Below are 19,353 nucleotides of genomic sequence, written 5' to 3'. Positions count from 1 at the left end.
AAATTGTAGTAAAGCCTTGTTCTAGGATACTATGTAACAATAAAAATGAATGATGTATAACTATCCCACATTATCAGCATGGGATGATCTATGTAGCAACATAGTTTAAAGAATAAAGTCACAAAGTAAATATATAAATTGATTACATTTATCTAGAACTCAAAACTTGAGAAGACTGAATAATGTACTACTTAGGGATACATGAATACATTCACAAGGGTATTGTTACGTTTGTGGAAAATAGAATGAAAAGATAAGTTTCTTTTGGTTTAAAAAAATTATGTAAAATTCCAGACAAGTCTTTCTTAATATCCACTTTCCATGTACTTTTTGAAGACTCCTGTGTACAGGTATTAAACCTCCAAAGAAAGTAAGTGAATATTTATAATTTGAGATACTTAGTATTTGTTGCTCACTGATAGGTGTCATCAGTACGTGCTATATAAGAGATTCTAAAGAACACACTGTCCCTTGGACTTAGTGCTCCACATGCAGATGTCCACAGTTTGCTGATTAACATGTACGAGTTTTCTGCCCTCCCTCTGATTATATGCACTTGATATTTTTTATTGCAAAATTACAGATTTCCAGGACTTGGAATCAGGTATTACAAGTAGGTTCTGGCGGGCTCAAGAAATCCGAATTTTTGCCAGTTTCCCACAGTGATAAAAGTAGTTGAAGGCCACCTTTTGAGACTCTTTATAATTTCTAGTTTGAGCTTTCTACTCTGATAACTTGGTATGTCAAGAAGAGCTGCAATAATATTAAAGAAGACAATTTTTATTAAATAAACACACAACCCTTCCAGTTCTAGATATTATCACTTTACTCTACAAACAAAAAGCATTTACAAAAATAATCAAAAGAAATTCCATTTCTAGACCACATTGGTAAAGCTATGAAAGAATCTGAATAAGAAACATTATAGAACTTCTACGTACCATACCAGTACCATATAGAAAAGCCCAGTCAACCTTTTTATCATAGGTTGACATACTTTAGTACCTGGAAGTCAATCCATTGCCCTCTTTATCAGTTTGCCAGTAAAAAGTAAAACCCTAGCATCTTTATAAGACATAACATTATTGACAATAAAACATTAAGAATAAAATTTTGTTAAAAGAAACACAATATTAAAAAAAGATGACTTGGGTAAGCTGCCAGTTGAGATTAATCTTAAATTTTCCTCAGATGCACTAAGTTATAACAGTTTAAGTAACACTGCTTAATTATTTTAGCAATCTGATTATTGATTATTGGTAGTCCAAGCCAACTTGCTACAGCATAATTGCATTTTACATATATACAATGTTTTATTTACACTTCGGGGAACTCTTCCAGTCTTCTCATCTCATCTCATCTCATAGCAGTCACTATTTTTCATGCAGAAAGTTTTCCTTCGGCTTCTTCACCACAACAAGGGTATAGGCACCCATCTCTTTCCACATTGAATACATTCATGGAAGTTTATAAATGTGTTTTGCTTGTGGAATGATGAGCAGTATTTGGGACAGATAAATAGTATCTCTGGATGAACATTTCAAACTCTCACTACACTTTTGATTTCTGTGCTTCTACAAGACTGTAAGACCCTTTCATGTTGGCTTTCCTTGCAAAGTAAATGATCATTCCGATGGCAGGTATTATTAAGGAGGATGCACAATAGAGCACGAGAAGTTCAGGGGAAAAATAGTCCTTGCTGTTTTCTCTTCCTGGAAGATAACAGAATGGATGCAATTAATATCTAGTACAAAAGGAAAGTATTTAACAATAAAAGTCACATGTTTTATTGTAACACTACAACTAGTTCTCAGAATAGGAGTGAAGCAAAACAGTGACAAGGTCAGTTGGCATCCTAGATGCATATTTCTCTGCCTTATTCAAATCATTGGCTGGTGATTGCTATGATCTTGATGGATGTAAACATAACAGCTGTTGACTTTCATAAATTCCATTCTGCTAGATTCTGATTCATTTGCAGAGTGGAAGAGAACTCTAGGGCTCATTTACAAGAGTACAAGTTAAACAGAGATGTTTTCACTGGGAAATAGAAATATTTACCGAAAAAGAGAGGCACTGATCACTATTGAATCAAAATCCTTAAAATATAAAAACAGGATCAAGACTCCTGTCTGTCTTTTTTAGCCTAAGGTATGCCTGACTATCCCTTATTGAAATGAATTCGTTGACATAAGAGAAAGATTCTGCTGGCCTTACACAATTGTGATCACTTGACTGAAGGAATTATTTGTTTCTTGAGAAAAATCTTGGTAGTCGCTATTGTCCTGGGGTGGTTTAGGTAGGGGATTCCAGGTCCAGACAGAATGCAACTGTCACATGAGCACAACCCCCAGAACAACTGGAGTGCATATGGACATCATGCATTTTCTAAAGAGAATAGCACCACCAGTTAGAGGAAGGTCAGGAGCTCTAATGACAATCCTAGGCATGACTGAATCACCTGCGTCTCATCCCTAATTTCAGCCTGTAGGAATCATCACCCCTAACTCTTCAGGGAACCAGAGAACTAAGTCACAACTCCTCAGGTCCTTGCAATGTGCTTTGCAATAAATACCTACTTTCTTACACCACTCTGATGTCAGTGATTGGCTATTAGCTGCATAAACACTGAAAATAATTGGCTCTCAACCATTTCTATTGATGTTATATGCTTAAACCAAAACAAAATAAAATGTGTAAGAAGCCAAGCCAAATATAAAGAAAAAGTTCAAAACACTTAAGAGAATGTCAGAATTCTTTTGGTTTCCATTCATGTCTACCTAATTTCAATCGTACTCAGTTTGGGGGCATGGAGATGTAGCTTAGTACCCAATATTTTGTGGCTATTCACTGAAGTATGAGTAAAGAGTGGCCAACATGTAAGTGGTAATATAATAAAGCAATTAGAAAAAAAACAAAAGCTGTGTGTAATAGTTAAAAAGTGGAGAATAAGTTTTCTATGACTTTATAAGAGAACAAATAATTATAAACAGAATTGCATAAATGTCAGCCATCTAATATCCTGGGGGTAGGCCCAGCTAAAGGTGGCCTAGAGGCATCATGGATTAAAGAAAGTAGGAACGAAAGATTTCCTACTTACTCATAACTGAGATCTCAGCCCATCCAGAAGCAGTCCCTACCTCATTGGAAGCACTGATTATATATACCCTGGTATGTGATATGGTACAAGGTAAATGTCCCATTCTTTTAGCACATACTTGTTTCATTGGCCAAATAAACCCTTTTCAGGATAATCAGTGCAGTAAGATGACTAAAAGTTTTACATGTAATTGTGACATTTTCTCCTTAACATTTCCAGATGAATGAATGGATATTGCTATATTTTGAGAAGATAATGTGAAGATAAAAAACATGGAAATATAAACAACAAAAAAACAAAAGCAGGCAGAAGAGAAAGCATGGTAAGTCTTGTAATCTTGAGAAATTCAGCTAGAGGAATAAATGCTTCCTGCTTTCTGACTTTGGTTTAATTTTTTCTGCATTGATAGATGGTTGCTAATTCTGGTAGCTAAGCGCTAGATACTTTAAAAAGTTGGCATTTGTTTGCAATTCTTTCCCACCATTGCCAATTCCAAGTGTATCATCCCATTCACAATACAAACTTATTAGCATGCAAGGAGTGTGAGACTGATTAGTCAAGGCTAATGTATTCTGCTTCCACTAATAAAATGAATACATCCTACCTACTGCGCATTCACAAATAGGGTTAAGAGACTAGATTTCTCCCATGAAACCACTACAGCTCCTCTCTCTCTCTCCATCAGAAAAGAGCAGGAATGCAAAGGACTTGAATTTTCAAATAGGTTTTTTTTTCCGTAATTTAAACAGTATTTTTATGTCCATCAGGTCAAGACTGCTAACCCAAATTATTATCCTGAAAACAGTCAATCTCAAAACTAGACAATTACTCTATGTTCAGTAAATAATGAACCGTTATGGCAGGAAGCAAGAGTCTGAATTGAACGCATCTTTCTCAAAGTACTTAATTTTTACTTATTTCCATCAGGGAATGCTTTTGAAAATATGGCTAAGCACTTAAATGCAATACCCCAAAGACCAATGATGAATTGCTAACTTTGAAAAAGCAAATGGGAATTCTATACTCACACATGATTCATGTTAACTTCCTCACTAAACTCCATGGGTTAGAGCATCTGTGCTTGATTATTTCAGGAAACATTAAGAAAAAACCCCCAATCAATGAGTAAATCAGTTTCATTTTATCAACGCGTCCATCTAATAGTAAAACTTCTCTACAATCTTTGAAACATCTGAGCTATTAAAAAAATGAGAAAACAGAAGGAAACAAAAGACTGACCTTTGACATCAAGTGTTATACTTCTTAATTGTGAGCCAACTTCATTTTTAGATTCACATTCATACACGCCCGCATCCTGCAGCTGGGCTTTGCGGATGGTGTATGCACCATCTATAGACTTCAGCACTGTGTCTCCGCTCTCTGCTTTTTTCTTCAGGATTATCCAAGTTTCTGGAACATTTCCACATGTACAGGAGATAATGACAGTGTCGCCTTCCTTGACACTCTTAGAAGGAAAAGCTGTCAGCTGTATCTCTTTTGGAGCAACTACAAAGAGAATTTTAAAAGTATCTCTGAGTGAAATATAAACCAGTTTTATATCAATTGAGTGATATCAACAATAGAGTTCGAGAACTAATCTTGCTTACACTTGACCTAGCCAAAAGGCTAAGAAGTGATATAATTATTCATGCTTATTATTTACATTAAATGTTAAGAGGGGCAAGTAAAATTGTCAGGCATTTAGTGGATTATTATAGCAATGATACTTTGAAAAGCATGAAACGTGTTTTACGCTTCATTTTATTTTATTTAATCCTTTATACTGCTAGCACAAAGATTGGGTATTTAATGAACAACTATAGAATTCAAATACTTTGCAAGATTCCAAAGTTTCTGTGCTTTTCTTAGATTGTTTTTTATCTGAGGAGCAGAAACAGTCATAGAAAGAGAAAGCTCACATCTGCTTTCATGTCCCAAACACCTAGAATAACAGTAACTAGGCCAAGGATGAGGCAAAAGTTAGGAGCTGAGGGTTCAGTCCAAGTCTCCTGCATGGGTGATAGACACCTGATTGCTTGAACCATTACTGTTGTCTCCCAGAGTGTGCATAAGCATGAAGCTAGAATCAGGATCTGAGCCAGGTATCAATCCCAGACAGTGTGATATGGGATGTGAGCCTCCTAATTGTTATCTTAACTACTAAGTCACATGCCTGCACCTAAATCCAATCTTTTGTGATGTGTTAAAGGTTATAGCATCAGGATGCCATCCTTAAGGATTCTGTCAAGATTGGGGTTAGCCTCCCAGTTTTCTTCCTTCATGATACAAATCTGATTCATATGAGGTCATTAGAAAGTCAGTAATACTTTTGTGGGAACACTAACAGAGATTTTGCTCATAACTGCCTATAATTTCAGTGTACAAACTTGGAATTGTTTGGCTCACAGTCCTGAATCTCCATAAAGCCACCTGGCTGGTGAATCAAAAAGCACAGTTACTGCTCCTGTGAATCTCAAAATTTACCAGATTTGAGTGCCTTCTTAGGCTCATACGCAAATTCTAGACACTATCTTGAGAGATTGCCATCAGGGTCTAGTTCATCCAGATGACAGCGTTGATGCTAAGTAATTTCCACACAGGTATGTACCCCTTCCTAGTCCTATTTCAATACCATAATCATTGCTTCACAAATGTTACTGGAACCTCTGGCATAGTTCCTAGAGCTAACACATCAGTTGAAATTAACACAATATCAGCATAAGTGACTTCAAATGTTTCCTAAGAGAGTACCAGCTCAGGAACTTCCCATACATGGTAAGCACCATGAACTCTTCACATTCTCAATATATTACTTTAGTAAAACTTTGTCTTGTAACAAAATTCTCTTCAATAACACAAGTCCTTGTCTCCCCCCATACTAGTAACCCATTAATTACATTTATCTCACCTTGGATAACTAATTGAACTTCTTTTCTGCTCTTTCCAACCTGGTTAATCCCTTCACACACATAAATACCAGAATCTTCCATTTTTGTAGAAATTAAGGTTAAAGTTGTATTTTCAGAAAGAGGCTGTAGATCTCCATTATTTAGCTGTCTGCTCCACAGGATTTTAGGGGCTGGGAGGCCGTAACTAGAGCATGTCATATTCACAGAGCTTCCCTCCACCACAATGGAAGAAGGATTGACCAAGACGGCTGTATCTCTTGGGGCAACTGAAAAGTAGAGCACTTGTTAGTTTGGTCCTCTTATTCCCTGAGTTCCAAGAAGATTTATAACAGTTTATAAACCTTGATAAGTTTGCCACAGGAAGTATTTCTTCCCACTTGTCTCAAGGGCTAAGAATAATAAAGTAGACTATGACACATCCTGCCCTAGGTATTTCCTAATGGAAGTATGTTTTATAGAGATGGTCCTACTACTAAAAGGATGGCATGTATTGCCACTTCATGCTAGATTAAGCATGACTGTAAGTCATTTGAATTTCCTTCTGTAGAGGTATAGTCTATTTTTCTGCCTCTTTAATCTGAGTTGGCCTAGTGACTCACTTTCACTAAGAGAATGTGGAAAAAAACACTGCCCTGCTCCCAAACCCAGGACTATAGGAGGCTGTCTTGGTTACTACCTTCTTGGAACATGGTGCTCTGGAGAGGAAATGTGGGCTACCTTCCTTGAGAATGACACTACGTGAAGCATGGGAAGCCTGGACATCTCAGCTGAGGTTCCAAACACACAACACACATGTGAGGCTATGCAAGGCCAGCTAACTATGTTTGCCTGATTAAAAAACCCATGAATGAGCCCAGCTGATGCAAAAGTGAGCGGAATAATGGCCAAATTAACCCTTTCTCCAAGGGCCAAACCATAGAATCATAAATAGACAGAAATTATTTTGAGTGGGGCTTGGCTGTAATAATAATCTTGAAATTTCTTTCTTTACACTGCACGAATTTTAACTGTTAACCTTATGCTAACGATGGCCTAGCAAACATGACCAATGAATCTATACAAATTGTTGGTATATCACATATGTACTTACCATTGACAAAGAGTCTCTGTGTACTCTGCCTTTGTTTGGGTTCAAATTCCATTTCATCAATGTGTAACTTGGCCTGACAAACAAGAACTTTGCCAGTGTCTTCCATGGTGGGGATGAAGGTCATTTCTAAACTTTTGGTCTCAAGAGACTTCCTATCCAATTCCTCCAAAAATTCTTTGTTCTTTAACACAGTCTCTCCCTTGAGTAGTTCAATCTCTAGCCGGTCAAAAGGGTACACACTGGGAACTTTGCAGGTTACACTCACGGGGCTCCCGCTCACTGGTAGACCACTCAGCTCAATTTCTGGATCTCTAGGGAATGCTGGAGATATCAAGCAAAAGTGAGAGAGGAAAAGTTGAGCTAAATTCTGTTCAAAACAAAGGTCTCAAACTGACAGCTTTCACTCATCTGGGATAGAACAATCATTAATTTATGAATAACTGCATTATGCATAAATATATTCTTAACGATATTAAGTGTAAATAGAAATAATAAGGCTGGAAACATCAGATAATCAAGTAATGCATATCTTTATTTATTTTCTGTTTCTAATGATGAAATTTTGCCGAGTGCATGGCTTGGTCTTGAAGAACACATCAGCTTTAACAGCTTATATAATAGCTTCCTGTCCTAAATGTTTTAAATGTTTGCTGTGACACAGTCATTTAACATTCATGAGCTCAGTCTCTAAGAAGTCTTTTGGAAAACATGGACTTACAAAGAATACTAAACCTTCATTATGAACTATATGCAATCCATGACCAGGCTGAACTTGGAATCCGTGCTTCTCTGGCCCCAGAGCTCAGGTTTGGTGCCGCAGAATTTGCAGCCTTTCTGTATCCAAAGAACCTCTCAATTTAGACTTGCAATTTTTCTGCTACCTTAATGTGGGCAGAAAATTTTAAAAATCTTCAGATACTACTTATAATTTTTTAAAAAGCATATCTTAACCACTTATTCAGAATGTAATGTAAGAGGCTGGGAACCTAATAAATGATATTTGTAATATATCCTATACCATCCAATAAAAATAAGACCAAAATAGTCCACCAAAGGGCAAGCATAATGCTAAAAATGTTTTTCCTTAAGGAAAATGTTGCTAAAGGGGTACAGTCTCAAGTATTTCTGTATTGCATTAACAATTCACTGCTGCTTCTCATTTCTGCTGGGAATGTGCCTACATCAGCAGATCCCAGACTCTGGGTAACATGATCACACAATAAAATTGACCCTTCTTTTGAAAGACCCAAATCTCTTTATATTCTAACTCATTCCGTACAATGTCCCAGAGTACCACCCGAGTTTGGGCAGGGTCTCTGGTGGTGTATATCTAAGTGTGTTCTTTGAGCCCTGCTGAATTAAACAAGGCAGAGTAAACTCTAAAATGAATAACTCATAGGGCACTTGTCATGTTTTGTCATTATTTGTTTGCTTATTCGTTATAGATCGAGGAACACCATCAATAGAAATTCATAGATTTGAGGTTGTGAAGGATTTTTATGAGGAAACAAGAAGAGCAAAAAACAGTTTAGTATATGCATTCGTTGTAATATTCAAACCTGGTGGATTTTAGATTCTGTTTCTCAACCAAGATACTAGAAATGAGCACCTTCATCTCAAATCCGTATTTTTGTCATTCTCTGCATATCACTGGCTCAGTATTTCCCATTCTGAAGATCAGCTTTCCAAAAGTGCCTCTAACATGGTAGGCTTATGGCTCAGCTACAGCTTGAGTAGTTGAGCAACAGTCACAGCTATCCTATTATGTGAATAGACAATGAGCCATGCTCTGGCACTCACCTCATCTGTTCCATGTACACATGAAATGGATGAAAGGAGGAAATACGTCATTGAATGAATGATGAGAGAGCTTCATTAAGACAGAAGAGAGGTTGTACACATATGCAATAGATACTTAAATACAGGCCAGTTGTAGTGCATCTAACCATTTTGGTTCAGAGAGCTAGGAATAATTCACAATGCATTTCCTTCCTAACTGAATAGATCACCTTTCTCATTACACGCAATATATTTCTTCCAACAGGACCAGAAAAAAATAGATAAATATTAAACAATTCTGAAAATCACTTACAGTATAGCTCCACCTGAATGCCCCTTTCCAGTTTTTTATGTCCACAGGTCACGGTACACAGGTAAGAGTGCTCATTCTCAAAATTCACAGGACTCAGTTCGAGCACCGATGTGGTCCCTTCACTCCGCACCTTCCCATTCAGAGGGCTGTCGATCTGGGTTCTCCAAGAGAAAGATGGAGACTCACAGCCCCTGACACTGCATGTTAGCACAACTGAGTCTCCTATCTGAGCAGCAAGCCTGGGTCCAGGGGAGATCTCAATGGCAAATGGTTTCTCTGGAAAGGAAAAAGGGGGAATATTGAAAAAGATAAGCTTCTTCCCTCTTAAATACCACTCTAGTATGTGGTTTTATTTTTCCTGATTTCAATTCTGTTAACATTTGTTCCAAGAAGTTTCTTTTTTACACTTGAGACAACGAAGAATCAGACTGTGTTTTTCTTTGAGTCAATCTTCCATCTGCTGGTTGCCTGCCTAATGCTCTCAACATCTGGGACTGGTTGAAGGCCAAAACCAAGAGTCAAGAACTCAATTCAAATATTTCACGTGGATGTCATGGGCTCAACTATTTGAGCTGTCACTTCTGTCTCCCAAAGTTTCCACAGCAGAAAGTTGAAATTAGGAGGCAGAATCTAGATAAGAAATGTTAGAAAATCTAGTGTCATATTGCCAAGATGTAATTAGCTGCTTCGCTGGAGCCTTCCTTTAATTTGAGAGTAGAGATGTCTACTGTGGCATATGTTCCCTTCCCAGTGTGCTAGTCTTCATTATATAGTTCATGTATAAGAATATATTTAAGTACATGTTCACCTATATGTTCATTTACTCTGTATTTTGAATGAATGTTGCCTTATGTCAGAGAGAACATATGATAATTATCCTTTAGGGACTCTCTTACTTCATTGAGCATAATGATCTCTGGTTAGGACCATTTTGTTGGAAATGGGAGAATTTCTTTCTTTTGAATGGCAGTGTAGTATTCCTTGAAATAAATGTGTTAAGCAATATACTGAAGCAATTACTATCTACCATCACATTTAGTGGTTATAATTACATCAACCATTGTATTATTTCTACTCCCCACCTATTTCTCCTTCTTCTATTCTTTCTCTATTTTTCTTTGTGTCATTTCTTTCTGAGGAAATTTAGGTTCAAAATGCCAAATAACTTCACCCGTTTGCACAGCTTGCATGTGAAAAAATTAGGACTTGATGTCAGGTGGATATGATTTTTGAACCAAGCTTTTCAGCTGCAGAGTAACTAAATCAAGTCATCCTCATGTGAACACAAACCAAAATCTATGAAAGGTACTAGGAAAGCTACAAGAATATTTTCTAATTGGTTACAATGCCCATAATGTACCAGTGCTTAGAATTTCTGTTGCCACAATATCAAGTTACACCATTGGAAGACACACAGAATCATGTCGAAAGCAAAGAAAAAAAAAATCATCTTAAAGTGATAAGCACATAATTTCCAAATTTTCTCTTCATGCAATATGCAGACACTTGATAATCATTTGTGGGTTGAAAACTGATTGAGAAAGCAAACTCCTTCACAAATCGAGGGAAGTTCTTTGCTAGTACTGTTGCGGTGGAGCACACAAGCCTCTTCCACATGACAACTACTCAGAGAGAGAGAAAGGGAATCCCAAGTGCCACATAGGTTTCCCTCCAGACACTGGGGATGGTAGGAAGCTCTGAAAGTAATTGACAAGACTTCACAGAAAATCAGTGAAATTTTCTGTACAAATAACAGGCTGGACATAGAAAAAAGAAATACAGAAGCAATCTAAATACAGTATGTTTCACATAGTTCTCATCTGTGCCAAAAGTTATTTTTCTCAGATTGGTTTGTTTATGGTATTTTGGTATTTTCCAATTGCTATAATTAACTGATATGCTCTTAGATTTTGAAGAAGAGACAGGTCAGAACAGTAAGTTTCTGAATTTCTTGTAAATTAGCGTGAAAATGGGAAAGATCAAAGAGGCCTACTTCCTGCCTATAAGTACTTCTCACATCTTTCTTTACTGTGGCTGTTGGCGTCCCATTCAGGAGTACCAGTGAGTGCTGCTGCTCTGCCTCCGAGCCACCTCCTCACTGTTGCACTTGGGAAAGCGGCCTTCCACATTGAAGTCCTAGATGGGATTTCTGGATCCTGGCTTCAGTCTGGCCCAGTCTTGGTTGTTGTCATTGGGCGGTGAACCAGTGGATGAAAGATATTCCCTCTCTCTGTCTCCACTCCAAATTTCAAATAAGTTAGTAAACAACTTTAAAAAAGAAAGAAAGGCAGAAAGAAGCATAGGAAGGAAGAAAGTAAAAAATAAATCTTTTATATAAAAAAAAATTTGGTCATTCTGTGCTATGTAGCTAAACATGAAAATGTAGAGTGGAAAAGTATCTGACTCTAGTTAATGTGTAGTTCAATGAAAAGGTACATTTCAACTGACATAATATTTTGGCTCTTGCTAGAATATGTTGAAGCTTTATGTGCCTATCTTCCCTGATAAATTTATCAGTTTTCCTGAGCAATGACCATACATTTTTCATGCCTTTAATAGCACCAAGCCTAATTTTTTTATTTTTCAGACAAAGGCTTTTAGTTACTTGTTGAATTGAACATAGGTGCATATGTGAGTATAAGAAAAATTGAGCGAATATACAGGAAAAACAAGCAGCTCTGCCTGACACAATAAAGAATTAGGAAACTGACACGAGCTTTGTCTTAAAGGTGGCTAAGCTTTTGCCAGATGAAAGACAGAGAAAAGCCATTCCAGGCAGACAGAACGGCGTGAACAGAGGCACAGAGCTATGACTAGCTCTGTGACCGAAGCTCTAAAGGGAGTGTGAACAATCACATGGGATTATTTCCCAGTGTGATTCAAGTCATGTAAAATGAATATTGTTTTGTGTTTACTTAGCTCTGATAGCAGAACATGGGGTTCATTATCTCAAGGACAGAGTGTTAGCAGGGAGATCATTTAAAGAAAACTGAAAACACAGTGGAGTACTATTCAGCCTTCAATCATTAGAAAAAAGCATATTTTGTCATTTGTGACAACACTGAAGAACCCACAAGACACTGTGCTCAGTGAGATAGCCAGGACACAGCAACCCACACTCACATGTGCCGTCTCTTAGGGCTGGCCATCACAGAAGCACATAGCAGTTTGGAGTTAATTGGAGGCTGGGGTTATGGTGGAGCTGAGGTAATGGGAAGATTTTTGTTCATAAGTATCAAGTTTTAGTCTTGTTTTGAGATTTATGGCTCAGTAGGGTGACCATAGACAATCATAATTCATTGTCTATTTCAAAATAGTCAAGAATAAATTTCAAATGTCTCACCAAAGAAAGAGTAGTGATGAATATATTAATTAATCTAATCATTTAACATTATAGACATGTATCAAAACATCACATTGTACCCTAAAATGAATAAAGTCATGATTTGGCAATTTAAAAGAGAATATATATATATATATATATATATAAAATAAAAATTAAAAATACATAATAAATTTTAAAATAGTTAACACGACATTGAGTTTGGGATTAAAACAAGCCTCTATTAAGTTAATAGTAAATTCAAATGAGTCACTTCATTATTGGCCAAATATGAACTATGCTGAGGCTAACTTTATCTACCCAATAGCATTATAATGAGATAATATGTATAATGAGATAATATTCAGGATGTAAAATTTCTGGCAAGTATAATATTAGATTTACAATCAATAGATGTGCCAGTACTGAACTGAGACTCAATCCTCTATTCTGTAAAATGGATAAAAAGTAATTATGCTTTACTTATTTCCTGAGGATTGCAAATGGCATGTGTAGAGTGTCAGAAACACAGCTAACATCCAGTGAATGCTGCTATTTATGGACACTGTGCAAGAATGCAAGTGACAGATGATAAACCAAGGCAATTGCAAAAGGGTTGAGTAAGCGGTCAGACACTAGAGAACATTTTGTGGTAGCACTAACAGGATTTGGTATTGTTGAATGGAAACATGAATTTGATTCAATTCCTGTAATTCTAGAGTAAGAAGGCAATAAAATCAGATGTGATAACCAGAAAATATGAAGACTCATATTTAACAAGGAAAAAGGCAAAAGGAAAGCCAATAAATGAGTCAGTGAAGAAAAGAAACAACACAGAAAAGAATCACAATGCAGAGCTATGGGAAGCTCTGCGAGGAAAGATTTCCAAGGAACATGAGTAAGACAAACATACATTCACACTATGACAATGAGACTTATAATCAATGAACTTAAGAAAGCGATTTAGCATTGAAGATGTGACAGCCTTTTCATCCTGCGATATTTACATTCTGCTTACCTTGAACAATTAATTCCACCTCTTCTTTCTCTTTCCCAATCTGATTAACTCCTTCACACACATAAATTCCAGAATCTTCCATCCTCATAGCAATTAAAGTGAGAGTTGCATTCCCAGAGAGACGCTGTAGATTTCCATTATCGAGTTTCTTACTCCAGAAAATCTCTGGAACTGGCAGACCCTCGCTGGAACATGTCATTGTCACAGAGTCACCCTCTTGCAGCTTTGTGGAAGGATTTACAGAGATAATTGTGTTCTTGGGTGAAACTGAAAATACAGGGGACAAAATGTGTAACTGCTAAGTATCATCTTGACCCAAGAAGAGGAGTACATTTCTTTCACAAGCCGGATTCATTTATACGATTGTACAAATTTGACAAGCTTAATCTCCCAGAGCAGTGGGGGAAAAAGTGCTGATGATTAAACTATAGGCAGTCTAACTTGTTTGAGTTCTTTTTCAATGTTTGCTATTTTCTAATGGCCACACATACTCAGCAATTAAGAAGCACCTTTAGAGTTATGTGGTTCATTTTCTCTCCTATGGGAGGAGTTTAATCTAAGCAATGCTCTTAAGTCTTCATCCAAGTTAGTTCCAACACTGCCTCCTGAAACAGTCACTGGACAGGTCTAATTGTCAGAAAATTTTCTCCTCTGGAATAGATGTTTTCCTCTCTATAACTACATTTTACACATTAGTCATGCATAGTTTTTTGTAATATGTATTTTCTATCATTTTAAACTGATTGCAAGCATGACTTTCAATTTTTTGCACCAAAATAAGTTATTTTTTAATTCTAATTTTCCACAAACATTTCAAGTACCCACATAATAGTTCTCAATTAATAAGAAATGGAGTAAAAGCTAAACGCATCTCTTGATGACTTCGTGCTGTTAATTGCTACAGACATCTAAGATTGAATACCCACAAAATCTATACCATACTACATAAGTACTTACTGTACAATTGCAGTTCTTTGGTTGCCACCCTTTCTTTCAGTACAGAATCAGCTTCATCAATGTGTAACTTAGCTCTGCAAAGAAGGACTTTTCCAATATCCCCAATGACTGGAGTAAAGGTTACTTCCAAACTCTTGGTTTCCAAAGACTTCCTGTCCATATCTTCAAGAAATTCATGATTCTTCATGACATAATCTCCTTTCAGTATATGCATTTCCAGCCTATCAAACGGATACACATCAGGGACCAAACACCTGACTGTAATGGATTTGCCAACCTCCAGGAGGCCATTCAAATGAATCTCTGGATCTCTGGGGAATGCTGCAAAAGCCAAGAGAAGACAAATTGGGTTTTTCTTCATTTTTGTTTTACTTATGTTGCATGAGGTCTCCTGTTGCTTTAAATCAATGCAAAGCAAATCAAATGTTTTTGCTAATACTATATTAATATAGCAAAAACTATTTGGTTATAGTGAACCATTCATGGTTTTTTGTTGGATTCAAAAGTGATGGCTGGGCTCGGTGGCGTGGTGGCCTAGCAGCTAAAGTCCTCGCCCTGAATGCACCGGGATCCCATATGGGCACCGGTTTTAGTCCTGGCAGCTCCACTTCCCATCCAGTTCCCTGCTTGTGGCCTGGGAATGCAGTCAGGGATGGCCCAAAGCCTTGGGACCCTGCACCCATGTAGGAGACCTGGAGGAGGTTCCCGGCTCCTGGCTTCGGATCAGGACAGCACCGGCCATTGGGGTCACTTGGGGAGTGAATCATCGGATGGATGATCTTCCTCTCTGTCTCTCCTCCTCTATGTATATCCGCCTTTCCAATAAAAATAAATGAATCTTCTAAAAAAAGTGATGGTTAAGACCAACTGCCTTTTAGGGCACTCTTTAGTTCTGACAATATCTTTTTTTAAATATAACTTTATTTTGAATTTTGAATTATGTGGTACAATTTCATATAGGCTGAGATTTTCCCCCCATTGTCACACCCCCTCCCTGACAGATTTTTCCCATTTCACTGCAATAGTGCAGTCCTTCATTAGGAATCACAATTCCGTTAGTCTCTGATTTAAATATACCCCAACATTGTCAGTACAGACTGTGTCAGACAGTTCAGCATCCCTTGGTCTACACATGTCTGACTCTATATATCTTAAGGATCAAATATGTTTAGAGTAAAAGAAGAGAGAAAAGTCAATACGCGCTAACATTTACACATTCCTATTACTGTGCTATAGATTACAGTTTTATTTTCTACTCACATTAACTTTATGAAGCAAAGGTCATATTTTAAATTACCTACAAAAATCTGGACTGGAGTAAATATTTAGCTTTGTGGTTGACATGTTGGTCCGGACATCTGCATTTCATATTGGTGTGCTGGGATCATGTTCCAGCTCCACTTCCCATTCTGACTTCCTGTCAACTTGCACCTTGATTGGTAGTAGGTGATGGCTCAAAAACTGACTTTCTGCTACCCACATGAGACACCTACATGCTAGGTTTCTGATTCACAGCTTTGGCTTGGGCCAGTTTCAGCTATTATTAGCATTTAGAGAGTGAAGTAACATATGGGAGCTCAATGTCTATTTGTCTATTTCTCTCTCTACCTTTTGAAAAGTAAACTCATGTATTTGCAATAACTTGTCTGTAGTCACACAACTAACACATGGCAAACCTAGGGTTTAAACTGGAGAGTGGGGATTTTTATCCATTTGTAATGCTACTATAGACTTATAATTCACTCTATTACATTACTTTATTTTAGCCAGAGAAGACAAATTTCCATTTTTACAAATAAAGAATCTAAACTTCAGAATGTCACTGCAGAAGGCGCTTGCTAGTCCATACATGAGACGAAAAGAATGACTTTAAGTTGTTGACTTCTGTAAAAGGTGCCTCTGATAAGAGTTTATTCACTATAAAGGTACACCTGTGAAATCATTAAATTCTGGAAAGTAGATTTGTCTCCTAAAATGCCTAACTCAATGTCCCAACCAGCATACCACTGACTCTTTTAGTACCAGGTAACACAGTATTTCATTATCTCCTTTGCAAGAGCTGCTTATTTCATTATCTAGTGTCACGAACACCAGATTTAAGATGCTGTACATAGTAAAAAAAAAAATACGAAGTCCCCAAATCTAAGGAATACTATTATGAAAAGTGGAGCGGAGAAGGAACTGTTAAATATAATGAGAAACAGACATTACAATCGAAAAACTTCAGGCAAGATAATTAAAGTCAGAGGGAGCTTCATTTCTCTTTTCAAAATCTCCCACTATTTGTGGGCAGAAGACAAAGGAGTTGGACAAGGATTTCTGTATGAAAAGCCCAGTGTTTTTCATTTTTCCAGCAAAGATTTCCTTCCCTCACATTCTATAAGAAAGGTGACTGTAGTCTGCACAGTTTGATGTCGGGTAATATAAGAACTTGCTACTTTTCCTTGTATTTACATAAGGGGCCTTTTCAAGGAGCTCAGGAGACTATTCAGACATAAACTATGCCTGTATGGCCAGCATAATTGAAAGCAGCCATGCAGTCCGTTTCTTGAACAGCTTTAACAACACATGGGCCTTGTCGAAATTTCAATTAAGGTTACCAGGCAAATTTGGGCTTCAGGACAATACAAAGAAACCAGTGCAATTATAGGATAATCAAATAAGGTCTTCATGAATAAATGACTACAAGCAAGTTCAATTTTTACAAATCGAGGCCATCAGTAACCAAAGCAAATGATTGTTGCCAGATTAGTTTTACACTCTTGGTACCTTTATTCATTAAATTGACAATGGAGTTCAACACATTTTGGCATCTGCTAAGCAAGGAGTGTTCATTCACACTCATTATGCAAACTTATGTTTATTATAAATATCTGCAAACCTGAGTGCCAAGATGCCATGGCACAAAAGAATTCTTAACTGTATTAACACCTAAGTCAAGGCAAATGCTTGTAGTTTTTTTAAATTATCTAATCAGAAAAGTTTTATGAGAATTGTGCTCCTAAACTCTACTTCTGCACAATGTTTAAACTGATTATAAACAACAAATTGCTTACGAATCAATTAATGGTTCATGGAATTCATAAATCATTTAATGAATGTGCAAGCACACAGAGAAGTATAGAATCAAAAGGAAATATTTTAAAAGTAAAATAAAGATAGCATTAGAGATTCTTGTCTTGTAGCTAAGAAAATTGGAGCCCAGGAGACTGAGGTTTGCACATGGCTTCCATATTCATGGCAGAGGTAGAAACACAAGATGAAGTTTTCGCCCCTGGACTAGTTCTAGCTTCAGCTGTCCCTGCCTTCTGAGAGGCCCTTATGTGCCCTCATCATGAATCTGCACTGAACATCTCTTTAAAAACCTTCAAAACTATACTTTAAAAGATATTAAAACAGAATTGCAAAACAAATAAAGTAGATTCTCTAAAGCACTCACAGTAAATCTCCACCTGGATTTCTTTTTCCAGTTTCTCAGATCCGCAAGTTGCTGTGCACAGGTATGAGTGTTCGTTCTCAAAACTAACAGGATCCATGGTCAGTATGGACTTGGTCCCCTCGTTTGTCACCTTTGCATGCAGTGGGCTGTCTATCTGGGTTCTCCAAGAGAAAGAAGGGGATGCACAGCCCACGGTGCTGCAGATCAATGAGACGGAATCACCAATCTGGGCAAGAGATCTGAATTCAGGGACAGTCTCAATATAGAAAGCTTGAGCTGCAAAAGTGAAGAAAGAAAAAAAAGAAAACTTACCAGTGTGCATCTCATATTTTCCCACCTCTCGGTGCTAGCATAATTCCAAAATATGGATCTGGCTCATCTTTTTCATAAACTTCTTTCATTAAGTGCAAGCAGGCCCCAAAGCACTGAAGGCACTAGCCAAGGAGGTGTTGGCGTCATCCCCACTTAACAGACTTTCTCAGGCCCAACCTTAATGCCCATTTATCAAAACTGTTTTGTTAGTTGCTCGCTTTGACCTCCTTATCAAGTACCGGAAACTACTGGGACGCACCTACTAGTAAAGAGTCCAAATTGCTATCATTTGACATTGGAAAAAAGATATGAAACCAAAAGAGATAGACCTACTAGAGAGCGAATTGAAATTACTCATTTGACACATTGGAAAAATGATCAACTTTGCAGCTCTATCTATGTCAGGATAATGCTTCTTAGCAAAACTTAACAGCCCATTTAAAGTTAGGTTAAATTAAGTTTTCCCGCTATCAAAAGTTTTAGTGTCTTTCTTCACTTCCCTAGCAAAGCTGACTGCAGTGAAAAGCAGAATTACAATGGACTATTAGCATTTGAAACAGATCAAGAACTTACAAGCTGCAGTCATTATCCAAAGTATTTTTGAGACTCCAAAGATCAGGACCATCTTCCCAGGCATTTTAAATAGCTGCTGCGATGAGAAAATAATGATTCCAAAGGCTTTTGCTCTGCTCCACCTGAGAGTGCCTGGAAAGAGTTTGCAGCTCCAAAAGCCAGTGAGGCTGAGTGAGGAGTGAAATAGAAAGTCTGCTCTTTATAAAGGGTCTTGCTGCAAGAGGAGGAGGGAAATCCCTTCAAGGGGAAACCCGGGGCAGAGCCAGGGAAAAAAAGTTTAACAGAGGCGGCCAAGTTCCAGTATTAACCCCTTCTGTTGCTTTCATTGCTCTAACTGTTCTATTTTCTCTGTCCTGGGAAAAAAAAAACCCAAAACACTTCCCAGAGCACAAAGTCCAGACTTTTTTTGATTTTCATTTCCAACAGAAAGTCTGTGCTGGAAAAATATATAAAACAATCCACATTGCAGAAAGGACAAAGCTTTCTGAATCTAGAGGGGAAGGAAAAGAGTAGAGAGAAACAAATGAGAAAATCACAGGAT

The 19,353-nt window shown here is 37.3% G+C and overlaps 1 protein-coding gene across 3 annotated transcripts; it reads right to left on the bottom strand.

Annotated features, from left to right (window-relative positions):
* Nucleotides 1-814: 814 nt before the first annotated feature.
* Nucleotides 815-18,952, bottom strand: VCAM1 (vascular cell adhesion molecule 1). 3 transcript variants are annotated; one of them, XM_040998548.1, is made up of 9 exons: nucleotides 18,813-18,952; nucleotides 17,928-18,203; nucleotides 14,489-14,809; nucleotides 13,532-13,798; nucleotides 9,192-9,467; nucleotides 7,100-7,420; nucleotides 6,009-6,275; nucleotides 4,340-4,606; nucleotides 815-1,712 (listed from the first exon to the last, which is right to left on the bottom strand). In XM_040998548.1, the coding sequence occupies exons 1-9, from the start codon at nucleotides 18,874-18,876 to the stop codon at nucleotides 1,552-1,554; spliced, it is 2,220 nt and encodes a 739-aa protein (XP_040854482.1). In that variant the 5' UTR covers nucleotides 18,877-18,952; the 3' UTR covers nucleotides 815-1,551. The 3 variants fall into 3 exon arrangements, with proteins under 3 accessions (XP_040854482.1, XP_040854483.1, XP_040854484.1); XM_040998549.1 differs by having other exon boundaries at nucleotides 18,114-18,203; XM_040998550.1 differs by lacking the exon at nucleotides 9,192-9,467.
* Between the last annotated feature and the right edge of the window lie 401 nt (nucleotides 18,953-19,353).

The sequence above is a fragment of the Ochotona curzoniae genome, unplaced genomic scaffold (assembly GCF_017591425.1).
Source record: "Ochotona curzoniae isolate NIBS_2020 unplaced genomic scaffold, NIBS_Ocur_1.0 scaffold_1037, whole genome shotgun sequence".
NCBI classification, from domain to species: domain Eukaryota; kingdom Metazoa; phylum Chordata; class Mammalia; order Lagomorpha; family Ochotonidae; genus Ochotona; species Ochotona curzoniae.
The sequence above is the reverse complement of the archived record's forward strand: the minus strand, read 5'-3'. Positions and strand labels throughout refer to the sequence as shown.